This window comes from Bufo bufo, chromosome 9, assembly GCF_905171765.1.
Source record: "Bufo bufo chromosome 9, aBufBuf1.1, whole genome shotgun sequence".
Lineage (NCBI taxonomy): Eukaryota > Metazoa > Chordata > Amphibia > Anura > Bufonidae > Bufo > Bufo bufo.
In genome coordinates, this window is record NC_053397.1 from 18,293,309 (window position 1) to 18,320,257 (window position 26,949).

Genomic DNA, 26,949 nt, shown 5'->3' on the forward strand with positions numbered 1-26,949 from the left:
TGTCAAATCTGTAAAATAATAAGCAGCTCGTGCTGTAAGTACTCAGGGAACATGTGTGTCTACATCTGGAACGTACGCCGAGGCCCTCTGTACCCAGTGGCTTCTCAATTAATTTTGCAGTCCGTAAAAATGATCAACACACTCCCTGGGTAAAAGGTTCATCAAAAATTCCAAAAAAGTACATCAGAGTCTAATAAATAAACTTCTCCACTGCTGGAAAAATTCTAGGTATTTTCCAAAACTGAACTCTCCACTGGGGATTTCTCACAAGTTTTGGAAAGGTGGAGTTTGATGTCATGAACCAACACCAGTCAGGGGGCCCTACGTTACTCCTCGAAATGGACCCCCTTTTGTTCTAAATACACCATTGCTTGCAATTCGGACATTTGTCAGCAGGGCTAGGCCGACCATGTAATCCAACATCACTTACCTGGCTTCGTCGGCTTGTTGTAGTAGGTCTTTGGCTTTGGCTAGGTCCTCAGAGGTAGTATTGATGATCGCATCCACCCCACTGAGGTTACCGATGGTCTCCTTGATTTGCGTGAGTAGTGTGGCGATATCATTGGGGCTGGCGGGAAGAGAGATTTTCAGCACCTGTGTGGCCACGTACTCAATGCTCTCCGGGTCGGCTCCTTCCTCTAAAGACAGAAACCAAGTGATCAGCTACAAAATTTTAATTTGGATGCCTCCTACTTTTCCTACTTTTTTTTATCTCCATATACAAGAAAACCACCGGTCTGTTGAAGGTGCATTCTTACCAGTCAGGAAGTCTTTAATCTTGCCAATAAAAGTTCGTAATTTCTCGGTGGAGTCTTCAATCCGTCTCTTTGTGTCCTTGGCTTTTCTCAGTGTGGACTCACTTTGTAACTTTGCTTCTTGCGCAATTCCCTGGACAGCTTGAATCTGTGGGGACGTAAACATATGGAGCTTACATGGTCAATGCCAATCAGAAGCACATAAAGCACCAGTAGGCAGCATTGAATGTCTCCATATGACCATTAGAATTATTATTAAGGGTAAAAATGTCCACGTACCTTCTGCGAGATGTCATTGAGTTGATTCGCCATGGTTTCCAGGTCCTGTTTTACATCCTGTGCGGTCATTAGGGCCTTGGCTGAGATAGGCACTGCTCCATTACAGTTTTCTCCACCACATTTCCTTAGGCCTTGGTCATCTCTGCAGTTTGCTCCACCGCAGGGAGACTCATCACAGGGTTTGTCCCCAGGGGCACCACAAATCTTCCAAATAAGATACCCAAATTTAGTCACGTGAGCCTAATTAGGACACAGCTCCTTATGACTGTTCGCGAGTTTTGCAAGATAGGTTTTTGTGACTGTAATGGAAAGTGTTCTACCAGAAACGGGCTCACCCTTGGCATGGTTTGTGCATATTGGACAATAAATTTGGTGTTCACAGTTTGGCTTAGCTCTTTTTTAAATTTCTAGGCTTGGCCTATGTCCTTTCTCTTCATTCATGGACAACCATAATAAATTAAAAGAGACAACCTATCTGAACACCATTTGTGGAGCTCAGATAAGTTCCACTTGGAAGACCAGCCTAGTGTAGAAGAGCCTTAAACGGTGCCTAAGGTGTATTATGGTCAAAGACCAACCTTTAATGTAAAGATTAACCATATAATAAAACACGTGCCTAATATTGTGTAGGCCCTCGTCATACCTCCCTAACAGCTCTGACCTGTTGAGATAATACCGGTGTCCAGCATTCATTTTTTCTGCAGTTTTCTCTATAGTAGCTCTTCTGAGGAATCGGACCAGGCGGGCTTGCCTTTACTCCTCATGCATCAATGAGCCTTGGGTGCCCATAACCACGTCACAATCATGGGTTATCCTTCCTTGAATACTTTTGGTAGGTACTAAGCACTACATATCAGAGATTTAATGACCTAGTCGTCAAGAGATCACAATTTGGCCATTGTCAGAGCCCTTGTGCTTACGCTTATGCTCATTTTTTCTGCTTCCAACACTTTAACTTCAAGACCTGACTGATCATTTGTTATTCCTGACACTCGTCAGTGAATTTAATGTCAAGTCTGATGAGTGTATGTGGTGAGGAACCTAGAGCAAATCCACCCTAGGACCATGTACAGTACATCAGTTCTCATTACCTTCTCGTTGATCTGGAAGACATTTAGATCCTTAACTTTCTTCTGAATTTCCTTGAGGGATGTCCTCTGCGCGGTCATATTCCTGCGGTAGCTTTCCAGATTGTCCTTTAAAAGTCTCTCTGTCTCCATCCTTGTCTTTCTGGATTGGAATACGGGGCTGCCATCTCCATATACCGAACCATTGACCACCTTCTCAGCATCTATAGAATGTAGGTAGGACCTCAAGATACTGTTGTAGGTCTCTGCAAATTAGAGAAACAAACTGGTCACAGATCTTATCGGTTCAGTACAAGGCAAGAATGGAGAAGACAGACCTTTCTAATGTGTAATAATCTGTTTTTATTGACCGTGTTTGTCCAAGGCACAGATCGTCCCATGTGGAACCACCTTGGAGATATAAGATGGTAGCTCCACGGCAAGCATCAACGTGGGGTCTGAAGCATAGAGGGGGCAGCTTGTTTTCTCTCTTTCTTGTAGGAGATAACAATGGCTTGACCCTTTCTCATGTCTATAGAGAGTATATAGGGGATTGAAAATATTTGGTCTTGGGCATGGGTGGTCTTCAGGACATGTTCTGATCAAATGATCAGTGGTCTCACATAGGCCTTAATTTTACATCTGTTCTTTGTTTTTATGGTATTATGAAGTCAGGTATCCAGGGAAGTAACCATAGGGCATGACAAAAAAGGGCCCCACTCCACAAGCCACCATCAGAAGTGAGTGTGTTCAAGAATTTCAACCTCTCTAGTTTCCTTTCACCCTTTTTGTGGTCTCCATACCACTATCGGCAACATCCCTCTCCTGTTCTAAGTCTCCTTTAACAACAAAGTCGGGGCCCCTGAGTTGTTAGGCCCCACGCTGGAAGTTGCAACCATAGAGTTGTTGGCACTGCAAGGTTTGGTTAAAATGGTTTTCAGGGACTGCAAAACTGCCATGCTATTCTCCGGATAGGCCATCACTATGTGATCAGTGGGGGTCTGGCTCCTAGTACCTCCACTGATCATCTAACTCTACTGTTTACCTGGCTTAGCGCCAGTGTTTTTGTAGTGGTTGTGCCTAGAACTGCAGCTCAGTCCCATGCTGATTTGCAGTAAGCTGCAATACCAAGAACCTCCACAACCAAATGTCTGGAGCTGTTCCTGGTAAGCAACGAAGAGGACGTGGAGCTTGGCCAATCAGTAGGGGCCTGATCTGATATTGATGACCTATCCCAAGTACTATAGTCTCGGGAACCCCCTGACATGCTCATCTCTTTACCATTGAAGCCTGAAGATGCTATGGCTTCTATCTGAGTTTTCAGAATGTGCACGGTGTCATTGACCAGGATCAGGTCCAGAGTCAGCTTCTCCAGTTTTCCTTTTTGCTTTCGGTCTTTGCTTTGAGTCTCGTTCATTTTTTTCTCCTGAGAATGGAGCTGGTAGGAGAGCTGAGCCACCTCCGTCCTGGAGAGAGGAGGAAAACAAAGCGTTAGACGGCCGGATTAACACCCCGCCATCACAAGCGCTCAGCTATAAATAGTGCTGCCGCTCACCGCCATTATAAACAGAGGACGTCTATATTTAACTCTGTCCTAATGCCATGCTGAGCCTTCCTGTCCCCGAGAGGATGACTAATGATGGCCTCCCACAGATTAGATGCCATTATTAAACTTGGAATAGGAGGGGTGAATTCCGTACTTTTTAGCCCCAACGTTGTGTGCTGATTTGTTTCATAACATAGCTTTATTGGGGGGTTTTCTGATGTGGAGCTTCAAATCCAAATCCACAAGAGGGGATGCTTACTGCGTACTGGTTTATTATGGAGTTCAATGTATTCACAGTATGCAGTAAGCTCTTGAGCTCCCCCTAGTGGTGACTGTGGGCATTTCATCATTTAACTTTGACTAGGCAGGGGGTTTGGAGCTCTGTATTAGAAAAATGAAGCTCCAACCACAATAAAGATATAGTAAGAAATTAATCAGGACAAAATTTGGGGCCTAAAAATGACATGATGATATCCAGCACACCAACTAATCAGCTGTTTTCGACAGCCACCAGCATCGGAAAATACACAATGGATGGAATTGGCTTCCATTTGCTTGAACCTTCTGCTTCCGGTTCTGTCAACTGTACAGTCCCTGGCACCGGCTGATTGGTGGGGGTGCCGGGTGAGGTTAGGTCATTGATATCTTAGTTCCAGAAAACCCCTTTATACAATATGCGTATTTTTTTTTTTTTTTTTTACTATTTTGTGCATACAGTTCTTATGCAGATAGAAGTTTCTCCGTCTGTTTCAATCCATTACCATTGTCAAGATCTCTGCATGCTGTCGGTAATTGTTAATTAGGCTTAAACTCATATAGAACTAATACTTCTCAAAGCTGATGGTTTGCTACAATTGCATCCAGACTAGACGAATATCTGTGATCCAAACAGATCAGAATCAAGAATTTCACTCCTTTTCTTTCCAGTTTTCAACAATGTATGAAGGCAGGTAAAATGTATCAGTCACAGAAATTTCTGCATCAAATCTGCCGTGTGTGAATCCGCCGTTAGGTCTGTACAAGTTCTTAGCCTCTGAAACAAAGCACGAATGTCGCCATTCAATGGCAGCAAGCAGAGATTTTGAACATGGTGAGGAATTAAATGGCAAAATATATTAGAAATGTTGTACCTTATTTTGTTCACCAGTTTGTTCATCTGCTCCAGCATGCGTGTCCCCTCGACGCCTCCGTCTCCGATGATCTGTTTCACGCTCCGCAGTTTATCGTCCAGTTCTCGGATGAGGCTCTGGCTGATCTCCGGAGCTTCTCCTCCTTCCTGCAGGTCGGACACCTTCTTCTGGATGCCTCGGAGCTGGCTCTGGAGCTGGCTGATTATACTGTCCCACTGATAGAAGCACTGGTGGCAGGCGGAGCACCTGGGGAAGTTGTCCCGGAAACCCCTGGCACATTGGTCGCACCGCCGCCCGGTGAACCCTTTCCGGCATCGGCACACACCGGTCAGGTGGTCGCACTGCTGGATCTCAGAGCCGTATGCGTCACAGTTACAAGCTGAGGAGGAAAACAGGTAAGACTCTCATCAACCTTATGGACAAGTGGCAAGTAAATGAGTAATGCCTCCCCTCCCCCATTGCTGTATCTATATCCTTAAAGGCTATGTACACCTTTGGGACAAAGTTTTTTATGATAGCATTTTACCCATTTTGGGCTAAAAATCTTCTTTTTTTAATTGGTCTTTATAAAAAAATGTTCAGCCATTTTTTAGTTACAGGGGTTAAAAAAAAATCAGTCTTTTTGCCTCATAAACACTTATTTAGGCCACATTCTTATCAGTTTGATAAGAGTTTAGCGATAATAAATTTTTACGAGGTCAGGAGATCAAAGATAAGGCTTCATCTGACAGGACTGAGAACTCTGGAAGGAGACTGATTGTTTAACCCCTGTTTCTAAAAAATGGCTTAACATTTTTAATAAAGAGCAATTGAAAAAAAAATTTTTAGCCCAAAATGAGTAAAATGTAATTATAAACAAATTGCCCCAAAGATGTCCATAGCCTTAGGCTAGGTCTACACGACGACATTTGTCGCACCAATGTCATGCAACAATTTTTATAATGGCAGTCTATGGTGTCGCACTGCGACATGCCGCGACATGCCGCGACTGCGACGCGACAGTTGCAAAAAATCCATTCGAGATGGATTTTTCTGCGACTGTCGCGTCACAGTCGCAGCATGTCGCATTGCGACACCATAGACTGCCGTTATAAAAATTGTTGCGCGACATTGGTGCGGCAAAATGTCGCGCGACAAATGTTGCAGTGTAGTTGTGCCCTATCTGTCGCGCGACACATGTCGTCGTGAAGACCTAGCCTTACTCTAGCGGTTACAGCAGCAACATAGTCTATCATTGGTTAAAGACGGCAGCACTGCTATAACTGCAATGTGACATTTAGGGGTCCCCAGGAGCTTTAAGGGATTTTCTGGACTCAGGATATCGATGCACAAGAGTCGGACCCCCATCGTTCTGATACTGATAGCCTATCCTGAATATAGGCCACCAGTATCCAGATCCTAGAAAACCCCTTTAAGGTACACCTCTGCTCCTTGCAGCTAATCACGGCAGAGGACTTATCAGTAGGGGGCGCTGCATTAATGAAATTAGTGGGATTAGGGTTAGGACTTGCAATAAAATATCCCGCGGTCATCGTACCTTCACATTTCCGCTGTGGGTCTCCCCAGTAATTTTCTTGGCAATGAGAGCAGACTCTGCCTCCAAAACCCGGCCGACAATAACACTGGCCTGTGTACTGAAGGAGGCAAAGTAGACAGGCTCAAAATCTAATGTTTTACAAATGCACTTTGTGTATATATAGTAAAGTAAATTCTGTGCGGACTCTTAATAATGTACATGTTTATAGAAGTTGGAGCTCAGTTTCTCTAATACAGAGCTCCAAATCTCCTGCATTGACATAAATGATAACATTCGGTCCTACCTGAAGCCACCACTAGAGGGAGCTTAGTTCAATTTATCAACAGTATGCAGTAATCTCCTAAGCTCCCCCTAGTGGTGGCTGCAGGCAGACAGAATTGAAGACACCTCAGCGTTCATTTGCCTTCTGGATGCGGCAGCTACCCCACTAGGGAGAGTCTGGACGCTCTCAAATCTCAATATATGTGTGGGTCCCAGACGTAGGACATTTGAAAGGCGATGGGCCCATTTGATAGCACTTGTTATACCTCCAATGCAAATTTGCGATCATTCAAAATATTTTTTAAGAATTAATGACCCACATTTTCCAAAAGTACAGGACCCCTTTAAAAGGCATGTCTCATCATAGAAAATCCCATGCAGTCCCTGAGAAGATCAGCTGATGCCCCTATGTCCTACTTCGAGCACCTGCAAACAGCTGATTTTGCTGGGGGAAGCAGTGGTCAGATTAATGGCCGTCCTTGTAATTTAAGAGCAGCTTGAGTCCACCATTCTGCCTTAGAGAGGGTCAAACGCATAGGACCCCCTCCCCCTCTTTGAGGTCCATATGTTGTGCCAGGGCACATGGAAAGGGGGTGTCATGATGAGACAACCCCTTTAAGTGCCCATCCGGTGCCATGGAGACTCACCACATTGCAGTCCTGTCTCAAGGAATGGCTGGGAACACAGGAACAAGACTCGCAGCCTAAATCTGCTCCAAAGTTCCAGAAGTTAGATGCACATTGGTCGCAGTTCTTGCCAATGACGTGTGCCCGGCAGGGGCAGTGTCCGGTCGCTCTGTCGCAGTAGCAGGTGTCTCTGGAGCAGTGCGATTGCAGCGTACCCAGCTCATTGCACGTACAGCCTGTAATAAAAGAAGATGTGCAGTCCGGGTACGTAGCAGGCACAATGGATGCCACGGAGGTTTAATCTAGCTACGTACGGCGGCAGTTGCGCAGGATGGCGCTCCCAAAGTAACCGGCTTTGCACTCTCCGCAGTGTTGCCCGTCTGTGTTGTACAGGCATTTCAAGCACATGCCCGTCCGGGAGTCACATGACTCAGGGTCGCTGGGGTCGATGTTGTTGTTGCACTGGCAGGGGCGACACTCGCCTCCATCTCGGTCAGGGTTCCCAAAGTATCCAGGGGAGCAACTATCACACCGCGAACCTGATCAACAAGATAGTGTGCATAAAGTGCATTAGAATATTCCCCTAAAGCAATCGCCACCCTTTGTCATCACATATGTTTTCAGTCCAGTTGCTTTGTTTCCTTGACACAGAGCTCCAAATTCCCAGCATAGACGCAGCTTCAACTGGTAATACGCTGACTATGTGCAGTCACCACTAGAGGGAGCTCTCTGCCTGCTGGTTTATTATTGCAGTGAGCTCCCTCTAGTGGTGGCTTTAGTTACCAGAATATTATCTTGGATTCTATGGCTATGCAGGGGATTTGTATTTATGTATCAGAAAATCAGCGCTATGATCACTATAAAGGTATATTAATAAACTAATTAGCTCAAATTTCTTTTTAAAAAAAGAGGGCTTAAAGGGCATCTGTCAGCAGATTTGTACCTATGACACTGGCTGAGCTGTTGCATGTGCGCTTGGCAGCTGAAGGCATCTGTGTTGGTCCCATGTTCATATGTGCCCGCATTGCTGAGATAAATGATATTTTAGTATATGCAAATGAGACGCTAGGAGCAACGGGGCCATTGCCATTGCACCTAGAGGCTCTGCTCTCTCTGCAACTGCCAGGCCCTCTGCACTTTGATTGACAGGACCAGGCAGTGTAAACACCATCACACTTTACCCTGTCCATCAAGGCGGCATTTGCAGAGAGAGCAGAGCCTCTAGGTGTAATGGTAACGCCCCCGTTGCTCCTAGAGGCTCATTTGCATATATTAAAACATAATTTTTCTCAGCAATGCGGGCACATAGGAACATGGGACCAACACGGATGTCTTCAGCTGCCGAGTGCACATGTAACAGGTCAGCCGGTGTCATAGGTACAAATCTGTTGATGCCCTTTAAAGCCTGTGGCAGATAGGTGAGGGTCCTACCTGTGGGACCTGCACCTATCTCCACAATAAGGCCTTCGAAGTGAAGGAAAATACACGGCGCCTGCATGGTTTGTTTCCTTTTCATTGTTATGGGAGTTCTGAAAATTGCTGAGCGAGCGCACTCTTCTGCTTTTGGGACTGTTTTCGGAAATCCCATAGCAGTGAATGGAGGGTGGCCGCACATGTACTCTCTGTTCACTTTAGGGGCCCCGTTCTGGAGATAAGATTGGGACCTGCACCTATCTGACCTTGATGGCATATCCTAGCGATATGCCATCAATGTCCCAGATGGTTCGACTTCGACCCCTTTAGGGCAGGTCATTCATTTTAGGGCCCTGCATTGAATGGACAAATTTTCGACCCTTGGCTTTTGAAAGTTTCCTGATCCACCACGAGATTGTCTTTCTTACCGGTATAACCAGGTGCACAAAGGCAAACAATGTGCCCAGAATCACGGTCGGCGTAACAAGAGCTGCCATGGTAATTCTTAGTGCCAGGATACCCAGGGCAAGGGCAGGGGCGACACTGCTGGCCAGTTCCAAGAATAGGGTCTCCATAATAACCATCCAAACACCTAAAGGAAATGTAGTTAACAAAATTTACACTGACAAAGCTGTAACAAATTCCAAAGTTAATGCATTTCAGGTAAAAAAAATTTAAAAAAAGACAGCTGGGGGCGCTGTTGCATTGGTTTCTATGGAAAGTGTTTATGGAAAGCAGTGGTGAAAAGTGGTACTGCATTCATTGCAATTATGTATCAGGACAAATTCCAAGCTGCTTCGTTTATAGTCACTCACTTAAGAAGGTATTAAATCTGAAGAAAATTAAAATGTTACCTACTTATGGTGGAAGCTATTATTCTGAGATAGTGATACTATTGTGTGCCTTGTGCCTCATTGACACACTCCCGCCTCCCACTATCCTACAACTTACTTATCACAGTGTCGGCCGCTTGTGAAGTCTCTACACGCGATGCAGGTTCCAGTCTTGGGGTCACATTCTTCGGAGTGCCCGTTGCATTGGCAAGGCTTACAATTAGGGAAGCCCCACTGCCCGGGCAAGCACTGATCGCACTGTCTGCCAGCCACATTGCCATGGCACCGACATTGCCCGGTTAGGGGGTTGCAGAATCGAGATGCGGAGCCTTGAGGGTGACAGTCACATTCTGTGGAAATTAAAGGCGAGAACGTTGTCCATATTCAATGGCCTACATAGAAGAGACGGGACCGCACAGCAAAGGTCAGAATGGGCTCCACTTTATGGTGCTGGGTTTTGACACCCAAGAGAGAAGGGTCTACTGATTGTTTCTCCCTGCACCCCATTTCCTTTACTGTCAGGACATCCCCCCCCCTTGTTTTCTAACAATGCAGTTCCTCAGGGGAGGGGCTTCCTGCTCAGGGGGCGGGGGAAACTATAGGTTGAGCCCCCTGTTTTTAAAGGGGAATAAAATGAAAGCATGTATCTGTTCTTCGATAAGTTTCTGCTTAATATTTCATCCTAACAGAGTTTCCCAAAAAGAAACAGATGTTCACTCACTGCTGCATCCATAGGGGCCAAATCCATAGGTTCCGGGAGCACACTGATCGCAGCGCTGACCAATCACGTTCGGCTTGCACATGCACTGTCCTCCTATTTTGTCACAGACTGCGCTGAGGGAACCCTGGAGGTTACAGTTACACGCTGCAAAAAGAAAAAAGAAGATGGACCATGGTGCCCTCTGATGGTGAGATGTGCAATTACAAGGTATATACAAACTACATGGTCACAAGTAAATCCATATCCACATCTGCTTACAGGTGGCATTCTGGTACAAAGCGTTCTCTGGCAAACTTAAAGGGCATCTGTCAGCAGTTTTGTACCTATGACACTGGCTGACCTGTTACATGTGCCCATGGCAGCTGAAGGCATCTGTGTTGGTCCCATGTTCCTATGTGCCCGCATCGCTGAGAAAAATGATGTTTTACTGTATGCAAATGAGCCTCTAGGAGCAATGGGGGCGTTACCATTACACCTAGAGGCTCTGCTCTCTCTGCAACTTATGCCCCCTGCACTTTAAATGACCGGACCAGGTGTGATGATGTTTACACTGTCTGGTCCTGATAATCAAAGTGCAGAGGGCGCGGCAGCTGCAGAGAGAGCGGAGCCTCTAGGTGTAATGGTAACGCCCCCGTTGCTCTTAGAGGCTCATTTGCATATATTAAAGCATCATTTTTCTCAGCAATGCGGGCACATAGGAACATGGGACCAACACAGATGCCTTCACATGTAACAGGTCAGCCGGTGTCATAGGGACAGAACTGCCGACAGGTGAACATTAAGGGCAGGAATCGCATCTTTTCAGCCCGATCTTCCCGGAACTCACATAATGCTCCGTCGTGGACGATGGCCGAGATGCTGCAGATCAACTTCACGCACATTTCTGCCAGGGTCGGCATGGTCGCCATCTTGAAGGACTCCAAACACCTGTAGTTTTCCATCTCCTCTCGGTGATGCACAGACACGGGGTCGTTTCCAAAGAAACCGGGCAGTTCCGAAAACTTTGGCAGGAGGACGAGCTGTAGGGGACGTGAACGTCAACGTAAATGCAATATAATAATATATATAAAAAAAAATATTGTATTACTGTATATACTTAGCAATAGACTACATTGCATCTCAGGTCATGAATCTGCATGGTGAATTCCATCTGCAGTACCAGTGCTCGCCAGCTGGTGGCAGTGTTGCTCTGTTAACCTCTAGCTGTTCAGTGAATTACTTCTGTAAACAGACACTGAATAGGGTTAAGATGCGAATGCCCCTTTACAGTGGGTAGAGAACCCCTTTAAGGGCGCCTTCATATGTATCATAATTTTCTGTTATGGACAAATCGACTGCAAAAAGATTTCACCTGTTGCATTGATTTTGAGATGGATTTAGTAGCAGAAGTTTACGGTACGTGTGAAGGACCCTGAAGAAGGCTGTACAGGACTGGAAAAAAAATGTCTGCTGGAATCCAAAAACAGCGCCGCACCCATCTACAGGCTGTTTGTGGTATTGCTGCTCAGCTCCACAGAAGTGAAAAGGGCTGAGCTGCAGTACTTCAAGGGACCTGCGGACAGGCGTGGCGCTGTTTTTGGAGTGAGGTAGCCATGTTTTTCTAATGATGGACTAGCCCTTAGGAACGAACACGTGTGCCCCGTGCTGCGGACCACAAATTGCGTTTGCAGATGTGGCCCTATTCACTTGAATGGGTCCACGATCCGCAAGAGACGGTCTGCACCGGAAAAAAATAAAACATGTTCTATATTTTTTTTGCGGTGCAGAGGCACGAACCGAAATCCCTCGGAAGCGCTCCACAGTGCTTTTCGCGGACATCCGATCCGTGCCTCCGCTCCGTATCCTGCGGATTGCTGACCCATACAAGTCAACGGGTTCGCATCCGTGATCCGGAGCGCACACGGCCGGTGCCCGTGTATTGCAGACCCGCTGTCCGCAATACGGGCACGGGGCGCACACGTTCGTGTGCATGAGCCATTAAACAAGTGCCCAGCTGTTGAAAAACTACAACTCCCATCATGCCTGGACGGCCTACAGCTACCTGGGCATGTTGGGAGTTGTCGTTTTGCTACAGCTGGAGGGCCGCAGGTTGGGCATCCCTGAATTAGATACCCCCTCTCTGTCTGGATCAGTGCGGGTACCACTGCTGCCACCCTGGGTAGGGTTCTCACCGCCCCCCCATAAACAGACGTTTTAAGAAATAAATGTACAATAAAAATAAAAAAATGTTTGAAATTTAATTTTATTTTTTAAATTCTCGGCAGCTGAGACTGAACCGTAAAGCGGTAAACGTAATCCCTTTTCTGACTGCAGCCTGCGCTGTAACCGGACGCTCCAGGGCGGGGGCGGCCATCGTGGGAAACCTCTTTATCTCTCTTTCAGTTTATTCGAGCGGAAGAAGTGATATTGTGTTTTTGCTTCCCTTTGATGGTTTAAAATCAGACACCAGCGAGCGCAGCTGAGGCGTGCTCACACGGAAGGTGGCGGAAGGGGGATAGCTCCTGTTGTCACAGGCACTGCGCATCCGCTTCCTTTCACGCATGGTGGACAACGCTTCATTTTGTACTTATCTTATACTCTACTCCAGTCACATCCAAAGCTGCTTTCGAAACGCTATTGATCGCCCATGGGAGTGGTCCGCCTTTAGATGCCCGCTTCCTCGTCAGGAAAGAGTTTGGCTGGAAAGGTGTAAAGGTCACCTGAGCTCCCACAATGGAAACCAGCAGAATTGTAAATGTAGCTTTGGCTGTGACTGGAGAATACTAGTAGATTAACATGAGTGAGGTATTTGCCCGATTCCACATGACTTTTTGGACATCATGGAGGTCTCAGTCCTTCACAGTCCCCATCAGGCCTCATGCACACGACCGTTGTTTTTTTTTCCGTGTCCGTTGTTCCGTTTTTCGTGACTTTCTGCAGACCCATTGACTTTCAATGGGTCCGTTGAAAACTCGGCTAATGCACCGTTTGTCATCCGCGTCCGTAAACCGTGTTTTTAGTCCGTCAAAAAAATATATTTTTTTCACGGAAAACGGTTCGCGGACCCATTCAAGTCAATGGGACCGTGAAAAAACACGGAGGCACACAAGATTGTCATTCGCGTCCGCGTCCGTTTTTTTCCTATCATTTGCATGGCAAACTTGACTTAGATGATCTCTGGTGATCCTCCAAAAATAAAGGAAGACACACGGAAACGGATGACGGAACAACGGAACCCAATTTTGCGGAACGGAACACAACAATGGTCGTGTGCAGGAGGCCTCACTCACAGGTGCTCTCCCTCTGCCAACTGGGCCTGACCAGATATTTCATTTCATTCGCTTGCGGCCTCTCCTGACCCTTTAAAGGGGGCCTCTCGCCAGTAGCGATGAGCGGCATAGACAATATTCAAATTCGCGATATTTCGCAAATTTTTGGCCGAATATTCGCCATAAATTAGCAAATTTGAGAATTTGTGATCTCCAGTCATTGTTTCCTTGATTGCGAAAGATCGGCAATGCAATATTTTTGCGATAAATTCGCGATTAGAATATTCAACAATATTCCCGACTATATAGCACTATATTCTAAAAATTCTCGAAGCGGCGATATTCGCAATTAAAATTCGCGATTCGAATATTCGCGCTCAACACGACTCGCCAGTGACATTTTTTTTAAAAGACCTCAGATTGTCATAAACTATAAAATAGGCCGTACTCAACTTACCGTTCGAGGTTCCCACTGCTTTCTACTTCCTGGCCCAGTCTTGACACACAGGAAGTGACTGCTCAGCCAATCACTGGCTGGGGGCGGGTCTCCACTGAGACAGTGATTGGTTGCACAGGCATTTCCTGTGTGTAGGAGGACACAGTAAGCGCTGAAACGGGGGAACGGTAAGGTGAGCATCCCTCGATTTATTTTGTTTTATGCCGACCTCAGCCGGCTTTAGGAAAACAACCCCTTTAAGTCCTTTTGCCCCATCTGTAAATAAACCCTTATGCAGTGAACTGAATATAATCATCAGATGCAAGTTAACCCCTCATGTGACAGTCTGACTAGACGACCGCAGAGTTTACTCCCAGCCTACAGATCGCACTGCAAAATTACCGAGTCAATGAGGATAAAGTTGCCGGGATGCCGGTTCGCAGCCTGAAACCTCTGGAGGCGGATGGTTACCTCATACTGGTTGTTTGACTCAAAGCAGAAGGCTTTGGGCAGGACGATATACCTGGATGTAAAAGACAAATGCACTTCGTGTAAACCGGGGGCGTGTCTACTCACTGAAAGCAAGCAGAGATCTTGAAAAATGGTCGAAAATGGAAATATAAAGTCAGTTACAAACAGAACATTATTAAACAATGACTATAGACAACCCCTCTCTGTATGCTCGTTAGGGGGTAAGGTCATCGCAGAGAATGTGGAGTTTTTTGCATTTTTTTTGGGGTGGGGGGGGGGGTCCTATCATAATACCCTAAAATTATCGATGGGCCAATGGGCTCCTGACAGTTTGCACCTATTATTTGTAGGGCTTCAAACCCGGACTCTTACCTTTCAGAATGAGGCAATTTTTCCTTGTACCGCTGCTCAAAAGGCAGGACGTTTCCGCAGCGCGGGCTCATGGGTAACGTCTGTGAGGTCACGCTGACAACCGCCTCCCAGTCCTCGGCAGACTGAAAAATGCACATAGAAATATACATATATAAGCTTTGTCCAGGGCTAGGATAAGTGACTCTGGCTTAGCTACATTGTCTGTTGGAGTCAGAGGTGGTCTGAGATCCAGTTCCTGTCTCGCTAGAGGCTCGGGTTTCTGCTTTGTTTCTGTCAAAAAGTCGGATTATGAGCCACTTCCACAAGGTGGCGCCGGTGAGATGGTTCTTATTTCTCAGGAGATACCTCTTTGCATATCCCTCATGCTTTACACTGCAGCTCTGCTCGCTCAGATTAGCACATTTCTAATAAATTCGGTCGGCAGTCACCCATATTAAATCTGTTAGGCTGAGTTCACACGGGCGTTGCGGGAAAAGGTGCGGGTGCGTTGCGGGAACATGCGCGATTTTTCCGCGCGAGTGCAAAACATTGTAATGCGTTTTGCACGCGCGTGAGAAAAATCGGCATGTTTGGTACCCAAACCCGAACTTCTTCACAGAAGTTCCGCCTTGGGATCGGGGTTCTGTAACATGGTTATAAGGGAAAATAATAGCATTCTGAATACAGAATGCTTAGTACAATAGGGCTGAAGGGGTTAAAAAATAAAATAATTTAACTCATCTTAATCCACTAGTTCGCGCAGCCCGGCATCTCTTCTGTCTTCATCTTTGCTGTGTGCAGGAAAAGGACCTGTGGTGACGTCACTCCGGTCATCACATGGTCCGTCACATGATCTTTTACCATGGTGATGGACCATGTGATGACCGGAGTGACGTCACCACAGGTCCTGTTACTGCACACAGCAAAGAAGGAGACAGAAGAGATGCCGGGCTGCGCGAGCAAGTGGATTAAGGTGAGTTAAATTATTTTAAATATTTTTTTAACCCCTCCAGCGCTATTATACTAGGCATTCTGTATTCAGAATGCTATTATTTGCCCTTATAAGGCCTCATGCACATGACCGTTGTGTGCATCCGCGGCCATTGTTCCGTTTTCCGTCTTTTTTCGCGGACCCATTGACTTTCAATGGGTCCGTGGAAAAATCGGAAAATGCACCATTTGGCTTCCGCGTCCGTGATCCGTTTTTCCAGTCCGTGAAAAAAATATGACCTGTCCTGACAACTGACAACGGTTCACGGATCCATTCAAGTCAATGGGTCCGTGAAAAATCACAGATGCACACAAGATAGTCATCCGCGTCCATGATCCGTGTCCGTGATCCGTGTCCGTTTTTCCTATCATTTTCAATGCAAACTTGACTTAGTTTTTTTTTTCACTTTTCATGTCCGTGGATCCTCCAAAAATCAAGGAAGACCAACGGAAGAAAAAACGTTCACGGACCAACGGAAATCTGTTTTGCGGACCGCAAAAGAAAACGGTCGTGTGCATGAGGCCTAACCCAAACCTGAACTTCTGTGAAGAAGTTCGGGTCTGGGTACCACAGTCGGTTTTTTATCACGCGCGTGCAAAACACATTGCACCCGCGCGATAAAAACTGAACATCGGAACGCAATTGGGTACCTACTCGCGCGGGTTTGCTGCAATACACCGGGACGCATCCGGATCTAATCCGGACACGCTCGTGTGAAAGAGGCCTTACGTTGTGTTATCCGTCTATTAACAAGTGTGTCTAATTAACATACTTAACCACGCCCATGTCCACACCCACTTTTCAAAATAGGTGATAATTTCAACAAGAAAGTAAAAACTGTGGGTGAGCCAAAATGTGTGACCTTTTTCTGGCGCAAATAGAATCTTGAAAAGTGACAACCACATTTGGGAGACAGAAATAGGCTCTGAGCAGTAGTCACTTCCCCTCCCCCTTTTGTCTTGGCAGCTCGTGCCCAGCAGGGGGTGATGGTGAGCTCAGGAGAGGACATGACATCTGTGCTCCATGTGGTGCCACCACCCCTGGCATTACCTCCGGCTCGTATCGGATCATGATGTCATAGTCCATCGGGTACGGGATGTTGTCGACATGAAACGAGAGACCGGCTCCATCTCTGACTCTGGCAAACCCCGGTCCAGTCCAGGTGATCATGTGATCTGGCGAGTGTTCGCGGCGGATTATCTCCGTGTCTGGCTGCAGGCGACATGAAGGAGAGATGATGGCATCGCCTCCTGACACGAGCTTAGATCTGTCTGACATTCTGTGTGCATAAGACACGGAGGATTTACAGGCAATTAGATCGGGGCGTTGGCTGAACACCTGGCTGCCAAAGATTTCACACCGCATCTCGCGGAGGAACCGCCGCGGCTTCAACAAGTTCTTTATACCAAAGATATAAAGAAGTTCATGTACCAAGTGTTGCACACTTGCGTGGTTAATTCCGGTAATGAGATCCGGCAGAGGATCTCAATACCGGAATTAAACGGATCCGTTTTGATTTTGCACATAAGGATGCATCCGTTCCGTTAGGATGCGGTTGTGTGAAATCAAAACGGAAAAAAAAACTGATCCCTCACTAAATACATTCAAAGTCAATGGGTGACGGATCCGGGATTTTTAGGCTTCTAAATAAACGGATCTGTCACCATTGACTTACATTGTTTACAGGGCCGGATCCGTTTTTTTCCGTTTTTATGACTGGACACAAAACCGCAGCTTGCAGTGGTTTTGTGTCCAGTCATAAAACTGAATGCTGCCGGAACGGAAGACGTCCTGATGCATCCTGAACGGGTCTCTTTCCATTCAGAATGCATGAAGACTAAACGGAAATGTTTTTTTTCCAGTATTGAGATCATCTGCTGGCTATCAATACCGGAAAATAACAACGCAAGTATGAAAGTAGCCTTAGTGTTACTCCAGAGCTGCGCTCACTATTCTGCTGGTGGAGTTACTGTGTACATACATTACATTACTTATCCTGTACTGATCCCGTGTTATTATAATCTAGAGCTGCACTCTTGTGAATGCAGTTCAGCAGTATAACACATGATGAAATTCAGGATCAGAAAAGGATAAGTAATGTATGCATGCAGTGACTCCACCAGCAGAATAGTGAGTGCAGCTCTGGAGTATAATACAGGATGTAACTGAGGATCAGAGCAGGATCAGTAATGTAATGTATGTACACAGTGACTGCACCAGCAGAATAGTGAGTGCAGCTCTGGAGTATAATACAGGATGTAACTCAGGATCAGTACAGGATAAGTAATGTATGTACACAGTGACTGCACCAGCAGAATAGTGAGTGCAGCTCTGAGTATAATACAGGATGTAACTGAGGATCAGAGCAGGATAAGTAATGTAATGTATGTACACAGTGACTGCACCAGCAAAATAGTGAGTGCAGCTCTGGAGTATAATACAGGATGTAACTCAGGATCAGTACAGGATAAGTAATGTAATGTATGTACACAGTGACTGCACCAGCAGAATAGTGAGTGCAGCTCTGGAGTATAATACAGGATGTAACTCAGGATCAGTACAGGATAAGTAATGTATGTACACAGTGACTGCACCAGCAGAATAGTGAGCGCAGCTCTGGAGTATAATACAGGATATAACTCAGGATCAGTACAGGATAAGTAATGTATGTACACAGTGACTGCACCAGCAGAATAGTAGTAAATAACAAAATGGTTCACAGCAGCATATCCAGTGTGACTTTTTATTGGGAACCAAGAGTGCACACACAAAGCAAAAGACGTTTCGGCTACGCAGTAGCCTTTCTCATACTTGAGAAAGGCTACTGCGTAGCCAAAGCGCCATATTGCTTTGTGTGTGCACTCTTGGTTCCCAATAAAAAGTCACACTGGATATGCTGCTGTGAACCATTTTGTTATCTACTACTATTCGTGGGACGGCTGTGGATCGGTGGTCCCATCACGGCTGATGCATTCCGGATCGGTCAGAAGGTCCATTTTGTGCTGCTCTACAACTATTTTTCATCACTGCACGAGCAGAATAGTGAGTGCAGCTCTGGAGTATAATACAGGATGTAACTCAGGATCAGTACAGGATAAGTAATGTAAGGTATGTACACAGTGACTGCACCAGCAGAATAGTGAGTGCAGCTCTGGAGTATAATACAGGATGTAACTCAGGATCAGTACAGGATAAGTAATGTATGTACACAGTGACTGCACCAGCAGAATAGTGAGTGCAGCTCTGGAGTATAATACAGCATGTAACTCAGGATCAGTACAGGATAAGTAATGTAATGTTTGTACAGAGTGACTCCACCAGCAGAATAGTGAGTGCAGCTGTGGAGTATAATGCAGGGTGTAACTCAGGATCAGTACAGGATCAGTAATGTAATGTAACTCAGGATCAGTACAGGATAAGTAATGTATGTAAACAGTGACTCCACCAGCAGAATAGTGAGTGCAGCTCTGGAGTATAATACAGGATGTAACTCAGGATCAGTACAGGATAAGTAATGTATTGTATGTACACAGTGACTGCACCAGCAGAATAGTGAGTGCAGCTCTGGAGTATAATACAGGATGTAACTCAGGATCAGTACAGGATAAGTAATGTATGTATACAGTGACTGCACCAGCAGAATAGTGAGTGCAGCTCTGGAGTGTACAAATTGTTTCCTCATTTTATGTAGATTGCAGTTGACATGTGTAGTGGTGTCCAATAACTCAGTACCTTCTGCTGTAGCTGTCGAGCTCTGCGGTGTGACGACCTCTGCTGGAGAAAACGGATCGTCCTCCGGTGACGGCGCAGTCTAACTTTCTTTCCATTCTGAATACCATTGTAGTATTCCACACAGTCCGTCGGAGCTTCCGGTTTGAGGTCGCCCTACAGTACATGAGGAACACGGATGAATCGGACATCTCTATGGAGCCACAATACCGTTCAGAATGCACAGATATTCCCAGGAACCCCTGTCTGCCCATAAACCGTGTCATCATTCACTTGAATGGGGGATGCAATACCAGGCACAACCTTTACACAAGAGTGGCGCTATTTCTGGAAAAAAAAAAATCCGTTTTTTTTTCTGATCCTGGACAACCCCTTTGATTTCATTGGTATTTTTTGACCTGAAAAGTGCAGTTTTAGCACATTTACCTTTTTTTGCATTGGAATTTTAGAAGAAACACTGAGGATTAGTGCGCAGACTGCAGAACATAGACAATTCTATGGCGGATACGGTACATATATTATCATAGAGCACAGATCTAGGAATGCAGAGGCGAAATCCAGCCTGAGGAATTTGAATGGGGCACAGAGGGCAGGAGGGAAGGTACGCTCCCTGGCAGCCCGCCACCTATTTAGTCACATTTCTTTCCTCTAACAAAGGCCCTTTTAGGATTCCAGGGCAGGTGAAATTTCTTCATGTCACTAATTGGGCAGCGAGATAAATTTAAGCTGCCAACGCGGCATAGCTGGTAATTTAGAAGGAAGATTGAGACTACCCCACACAATGGCGCCATTTTCTATTGTAGTAAACACAGTCCTCGTTCTGTCTTATATGCAAATTTGTAAGCTGTAGAGTTTGTTAATTACATTAAGGTTATGAACATCTTGGGAGGTATTTTTTTTATCAATGCATTTTACTCATTTTGGGCTAAAAATCTTTTTTTCAATTAGTCTTTATTTAAAAAAATTCTACAGTTTTTGTCCTACAGAGTAAAGTTTCAGCCTATCTGCAGAGTATCTTGCTCGTAGCTTCACACTGAACAGTCAGGATGTCTAGTCCTCATCTCTGAACTCCTGACAGCTCATAAACACTCACTTAAAGGGCATCTGTCAGCAGTTTTGTACCTATGACTCCGGCTGACCTGTTACGTGTGCGCTTGGCAGCTGAAGGCATCTGTGTTGGTCCCATGTTCATATGTGCCCGCATTGCTGAGAAAAATGATATTTTACTATATGCAAATGAGCCTCTAGGAGCAACGGGGGCGTTGCCGTTACACCTAGAGGCTTTGCTCTCTCTGCAGCTGACACCCCCTCCGCACTTTGATTGACAGGGCAAGGTGTGATGATGTTTACACTGCCTGGTCCTGCCAATCAAAGTGCAGAGGGTGCGGCAGTTGCAGAGAGAGCTGAGCCTCTAGGTGTAATAGCAACGCCCCGGTTGCTCCTAGAGGCTCATTTGCATATATAAAAAACTCATTTTTCTCAGTAATGCGGGCACATAGGAACATTGGACCAACACAGATGCCATCAGAGCAGCAACCTGACGGCTCAGTTTGAAACTGAAACTAAGATACTCTGCATATAGACTGAAACGTAAACCCTGTAGAAGAAAAACTGTTGAAAATTTTGAATAAAGACCAAATGAAAAAATGATTGTTAGGCCAAAATGAGTAAAATGCAATAATAAAAAAATAATGCCTCCAAAGGCTTTCACAGCTTCTATGTAATTAACAAACAACCTTTCAAATGATTCTGCCCCTTTAAACCCTATGTTGATTTCTGGGTTCAATGCCCTGTGCTGAGTAATTTTTTATATATTTTTTTTATAGCAATTGAAGCTCCCATTTTATGATTCAGAGCTCCAAAAATAACCTCCATAGACATAGTGGTAAATGTCAGCATTCACCACTAGAGGGAGCTCACTGCATGCTGTGTGGTTTCCATGTATGAACATACATTCAGTGAGCTCCCTCTACTGGTGGCTACAGATAGCCTGAATTTTTGCATTTATGTCTATGCTGGGGATTTGGCGCTCTGTATTAGAAAAATCAGCTCTGAGCACTAAAAATAGATCAGGACATGAAGGGTGGATATTCACTTTAACTTTTTGAATGCTGGAAATGCCTAATGATGCATTTTACTGTCCAAGGCTCAATAGAAGTTCTGAAAAACTGAGCATGTTTGCACTGGTGCAGGGCACTTAAAGGGGTTGTATAGAATCAGAAAAAAGATGGCAGCTTTCTTCCAGAAACAGCGCCACACCTGTCCATCAGTTGTGTGTGGTATTGCAGCTCAGCTCCATTTATTTCAACAGAGCCGCAATGCCAAACGCAACCCATGGACCAGAATGGCGCTGTTTCTGGAAGAAAGCAGCCATGTTTTTCTAATCTAGTACAAACCCTATGGACTAAGACAACAGGGTTCACCTAAGGACCTTTGAAGGACCTTTTTTTAGGGGTGCCCTAGTCATGCCTGACATTTTATGGCATTGATCCCTGGTATTGGATGGTATTGAGATCAGCCTACTCCTAACATACCGGTGTTTGAGGGTCTGTGGGTGAAAGCCCCCTGGCGTTTTCCGCTTCGTATGTGTAATAATCCAGAGGCATGCAGAAATAGCCGGGCTGTACGTCGTCACACTGCCGACCTATGACGTTAGCACGACAGTCGCACTGACCATCCTCAAAGGAGCACCTGTAGGGGGGGGAGAGACGGTTTGAACTTAGGTAGATTGCAGGTTTGGCATTTATTGGGCTAAAATAAATCGGACTTACCTATTATTGTACGCTCCGCCAAAATCGCAATTGCACTGTCGGCAACCCATCATGTCGTTACTGAGACCCCAAAACTCGGGCTGTTACCAAATAAATAAAACAACGTAATAAAACGCTTCCTACGTAAATCTTGAAGTGACAGATGATGCAGAATCACTTACCAGACACTGGTTACAGTATCGTCCCGTCACAAACCGCTTACAGTAGCAGTCGCCGCTAATATGGTCACATGGTGTGCTTCCCGCTATGATCCCCCGGGGGTCGCATCGGCACGCTAGGGGTAGAACATTAAACAAATCAGAAGTAAAGAAGGGAAGGGATTAAGTGCCATAAAGACCATGGTGGCTATGGGGTCCATCACGGTGTGTGAGGGCCTAGGTCTGGCTGGTACCTTCCTAGTGGGTGGATGGGGTTGGAGGATGACCCGTTTCCTTTTTAAATTTTCCTGTGGCCCACCCCTGCTTATCTGTATACGCCCCTGATTAGATGAGAATGAACCTGAATGAAATTATGACCCACCATGGTAAACGTTGACCCTTTGTACCAGCCCATGAAAATTCACTATGAGGGCAGCAGAAGGAGGAGACACTTTAGGCCCTGAAGCCTAAGGAGCCCAAAAGGTCCTTCTGACCTATCTAAGGAGACCACCTGAATGACGTATAATGGGGGGCCCCGGTACAGATTTCACATTGGGTATCATTCCTTACGTTGGCAGCCCTCAGGGTCGTTTCTGCTGAGTCCATAGAAGTTCTCTTTGCAGCTGTCACATCGTTCCCCCTTGACGTTCTCCTTACAACGACACTGACCCGCGATCATCCCCAGGTTGACATTCGTGTGACTATCACAGACACCACCGTCCGAAGAACCCACTGGGTCACAGTCACAAGCTGCAGGAGGAAAGTCCAATCTTCAGTACAGTCATCAAGAGGTCTTCAACCTATGGCTCTTGAGGAAGTACAACTCCCAGCAAACAATGACAACTATACTGGAAATTTTAGTTGGAGAGCCGTCGGTAGAAGATGTCCACCTCACATGATGCAACATGGTCACAGAAGCAAAAGTTCACTCACGGATGCAGGCGGTGTCTGCCCGGATATCTGACCAGGGGTTCAGGTAGTAGAAAGGTTTGCACTGCTCACAGTTGCGCCCCATGGTGTTGTGCTGGCAATCATCACACACCCCTCCACTCACCCCTCCGGTGGCCAGGTACACCGCCATGTCAAAGTGGCACTTCCTGGAATGGTTGTTGCAGTTGCATTCTAGAAGAGAGTCAACGAAAGTGTCATCTATTGTGAATATGGAGCCGTTGTGTACGACTGGAGGCCTGGTAGACCCCATCGGACATCTTACGTTTGCAGGAGTGAGGGTTGTTGTGTTCTGCCGGCCTCCATGGAAGATCATGGTAGAAGTCCTGGCAGTGCTCGCAGTTCAGGCCAGTTGTGTGATGTTTGCAGACACATCGGCCATGGATCTGTTCAGAGGATAGATTATCAGACAGACATAGGGTTGTGATCTGCAAGGCATACATGAAGCCAGGTAGACTTCTTTAGACCTCCATCATGCTTTGCATACCCATAGAAAACTATACAGTTTTGGCTTTAAAAATATATATATTTCTACATGTTAGTGGTTACCCTGAGTAAAAACACTGCACTAAGTTTAAGTCTGGAATCTTCATTCCTTCATACATTTGCTTCTAGTTTCAGGTTTTTCTCATGTGGACGTGTCCTTTCCAGTAATACATTTTGGATCTTTGTGTCCAGGATGCTGCTCTCTCGCCCTGCAAACTGCCTTGTGTGTGTGCTATACTCCCTATTTACAGCCTGTGTGAGATGCCCTTTGTAGATGCTTTTCCCCCTCCCCACACTCTGATCTGCCTTGAGCAACATTCTCCCCCTCCCTGCTGTTAAGAAAGAGAGAAGAGAGGAGGAGAGCAAACAGGCCCAGTCAAGTTCACATTTGATGATGGAGATGCGACATTATGGGGCCCAAGTTGCATTTACCATTCCCTCCACTCCTCCTTCGATGCCTTCTACAGGAGTACATTCAGAGGCATGGCCATAGCAGAAGCAGCTCCCGCGGACCACCAGCTCATACACAGCATAGTAGTACTTCTGCAGGACCTCTGCCCGCTGATCCAACAGGTTGTCTCCCAAGGTGTGCAGCTTGGTGAAGTTTATTCTTAAATTCGTAATCTGAAGAAGTTCTGAAAAGGAGAACATCTGGTAAATCTCATGGTTAGTGTGCCATCGAACAACATCAGACTCCCTTAGATAGCAAGCGTTCGGCCGACCTGCCCAGACACATGCACACTTGGCACAGATGAGCATGCATATGCTGTCAATGGGGATAGGAAAATAAGCTGCTGCCATGAAAATACCATCCGGTTGTGGCGCCCCTTATCATCTGTACACCCAACCATCATCTCATCATACAGACCTTGAATCTCCAAACTATAAGGATCTTCCACTTTAATGGCTGGATCCAGAACTTTGAAAATCACCTACAAACAGAGGATCCAGGGTTCAAATCAATCCTATTCAACATCCAATCACAATATGGGACAATAATATTCCCGGGGTCGCGACCCCGTACTGACCTCTCCTTCAGTGGACGGCTCGATGTCCGAGTACCTCTGATCACAGATGACATCATCACTCTTATGGAGGGCATTGACCGGGACGCCGGGGAACATCTTGGTGCAGTTATAGGAGAAGTAACGGTAGGCTTTCCAGGTGCGCCCAAAATCTGAAGATCTTTCTATCAACATGGCGGCCGGCCGGAACGTCTAGAGAATAACGGGGAAAGGATGGTGAAACATGCTGCTGTCCCTTTAAGAAGGCTGCATTTACCACATTGAGTTCGGTCACAGTCAGAGAGACGGAAATAAAAGGAAATTTACCTTAAACTTCAGGATGAGATGAGTGAAGTGAAATTCTGCCTCCAGGTCCAGCCGTACGCTGACCATCTCCACCCCTAGAAACATGGACACAAGGACAATAACGCCTTACACCACCGGTGAATATACCGTAAGTATGTCTGTATAACACCAAATGCAAACAATTTACAGCAGATACAGTAATTTTCTGTCCCCATGTGGGTGCAGCATGAAAGCCTGACACAGGACCCCCATAACAGTGCCAGTCGCAGGACCCCCTTAACAATGGCATGAAAGTCACAATACCTCAATAAAAGTGGACACACAAGACCCTCATAACAGTGACAGCACAGGACCCCCTAACAGTGACACCAACAGAACCTCATAACAGTGACACCCAAAGGACCCCCTAAGACTGACAGCCACAGGACCCCCATAACAGTGATAGCCAAAGGACCCTATAAAAGTGAGAGCCACAGAACCCCCATAACAGTGCCAGTCGCAGGACCCCCTTAACAATGGCATGAAAGTCACAATACCTCAATAAAAGTGGACACACAAGATCCCCCTAACAGTGACAGCCAAAGGACCCCATGATAATGTCAGCCACAGGACCCCCCTCCCAACAGTGACACTCGCAGGACCCCCATAACAATGACACCAACAGGACCTCATAACAGTGACACCCAAAGGACCCCCTAAGAGTGACAGCCACAGAACGCCCATAACAGTGACAGCACAGGATTCCCTAACAGTGATATCCATAGGACCCCCCCCCCCCCCCCAACAGTTACAGCTGCAGGATCCACCTAACAGTGACACCCACAGGACCTCCATAACAGTGATAGCCAAAGAACCCCATGATAATGTCAGCCACAAGAACCCCCTACTCAACAGTGACACTCACAGGGCCCCCATAACAGTAAAGACACAGAACCCCCTAACAGTGACAACCACAGGACCCTCTTAGCAATGGATAAAAGTCACAATACCTCAATAAGACCCTCATACAGTGACAGCCACAGGACCCCCATAACAGTGACAGCCACAGGACCACCATAACAATGATAGTCAAAGGGCCCCGTGATAATGTCAGCCACAGGACCCCTCAATTAGTGACACTCACAGGACCCCCATAACAATGACACCAACAGGACCTCATAACAGTGATAGCCAAAGGACACCCCCCATAGCAGTTAAAGACACAGGACCTCCATAACAGTTAAAGACACAGGACCCCCCTAAAAGTGACAGCCACAGGACCCCATTACTAGCTCAATATGTCCACCATTACAAGTCCCATAACAAGAGGTTACTCAACTTTCTTATGGTTCTGCAGCATTAGTAATGTGATGGTGGCCATATTGGTTATTACCCAGCTTTTCTAATAACAGACAGCTGAGAAACCACTGAATAGAATTTTTGAAATGGAGTGCCCCTTTAAGGCTCTGCTGGCGCTGTGTAATTTACTGCGGTTCTGGCCCCAGGATCTATTCTTGGTGAGAGACATGACGGAGGGCCAGGGCCAGCGGGCCGCCTGCTCATTCACTCCTCATCTGTGTGTATCCCTGTGCTGGCAGCTGCTTAACGATATGTAAATATATGCAAATGAGGATTTAATAGGGAGATTTAGTGCAATTAAGTCCAACATGTAACAATGCTAAGTGATGTCCGGGTCACGCTGGATTTTCGAACATTCACGTGGCTTACGTTGGTGGAAGGAGCTGGTGAAACACACAGACTGTCCACCCGGCAGCTATGGAACTACAAGGCCAAGCATGCCCTGCATCTACCTAGTGCTCCCATGCAGTAGCCAAAACCACAGCCTACAATCAAGAGCAGGATTCTAACACTGTGTAAGCTCCATTGAAAAGAATGAAAACCTAGGGAGAAGGAGACTACATTG

At 46.1% G+C, this 26,949-nt stretch overlaps 1 protein-coding gene across 2 annotated transcripts in view; it reads right to left on the reverse strand.

The window, feature by feature from the left end:
* Window positions 1–26,949, reverse strand: part of LOC120978736 (laminin subunit beta-2-like) — a 63,286-nt gene that overhangs the window by 8,063 nt on the left and 28,274 nt on the right. For both annotated transcript variants that reach the window (XM_040407048.1, XM_040407047.1), the window contains exons 5-31: window positions 25,068–25,141; window positions 24,765–24,953; window positions 24,605–24,668; window positions 24,169–24,371; window positions 23,516–23,636; window positions 23,236–23,424; window positions 22,873–23,052; window positions 22,327–22,439; window positions 22,166–22,245; window positions 21,929–22,085; window positions 19,398–19,550; window positions 16,716–16,877; window positions 14,696–14,817; window positions 14,255–14,375; window positions 10,995–11,187; window positions 10,169–10,312; window positions 9,566–9,797; window positions 9,043–9,206; window positions 7,516–7,740; window positions 7,223–7,437; window positions 6,315–6,411; window positions 4,778–5,156; window positions 3,383–3,567; window positions 2,126–2,367; window positions 1,035–1,238; window positions 759–903; window positions 431–638 (exon numbers count right to left, since the gene is read on the reverse strand). In XM_040407048.1, coding sequence (XP_040262982.1) covers window positions 431–638; window positions 759–903; window positions 1,035–1,238; window positions 2,126–2,367; window positions 3,383–3,567; window positions 4,778–5,156; window positions 6,315–6,411; window positions 7,223–7,437; window positions 7,516–7,740; window positions 9,043–9,206; window positions 9,566–9,797; window positions 10,169–10,312; window positions 10,995–11,187; window positions 14,255–14,375; window positions 14,696–14,817; window positions 16,716–16,877; window positions 19,398–19,550; window positions 21,929–22,085; window positions 22,166–22,245; window positions 22,327–22,439; window positions 22,873–23,052; window positions 23,236–23,424; window positions 23,516–23,636; window positions 24,169–24,371; window positions 24,605–24,668; window positions 24,765–24,953; window positions 25,068–25,141 — 4,561 coding nt within the window. The remainder of the gene's footprint in view (window positions 1–430; window positions 639–758; window positions 904–1,034; window positions 1,239–2,125; window positions 2,368–3,382; window positions 3,568–4,777; window positions 5,157–6,314; window positions 6,412–7,222; window positions 7,438–7,515; window positions 7,741–9,042; window positions 9,207–9,565; window positions 9,798–10,168; window positions 10,313–10,994; window positions 11,188–14,254; window positions 14,376–14,695; window positions 14,818–16,715; window positions 16,878–19,397; window positions 19,551–21,928; window positions 22,086–22,165; window positions 22,246–22,326; window positions 22,440–22,872; window positions 23,053–23,235; window positions 23,425–23,515; window positions 23,637–24,168; window positions 24,372–24,604; window positions 24,669–24,764; window positions 24,954–25,067; window positions 25,142–26,949) is intronic.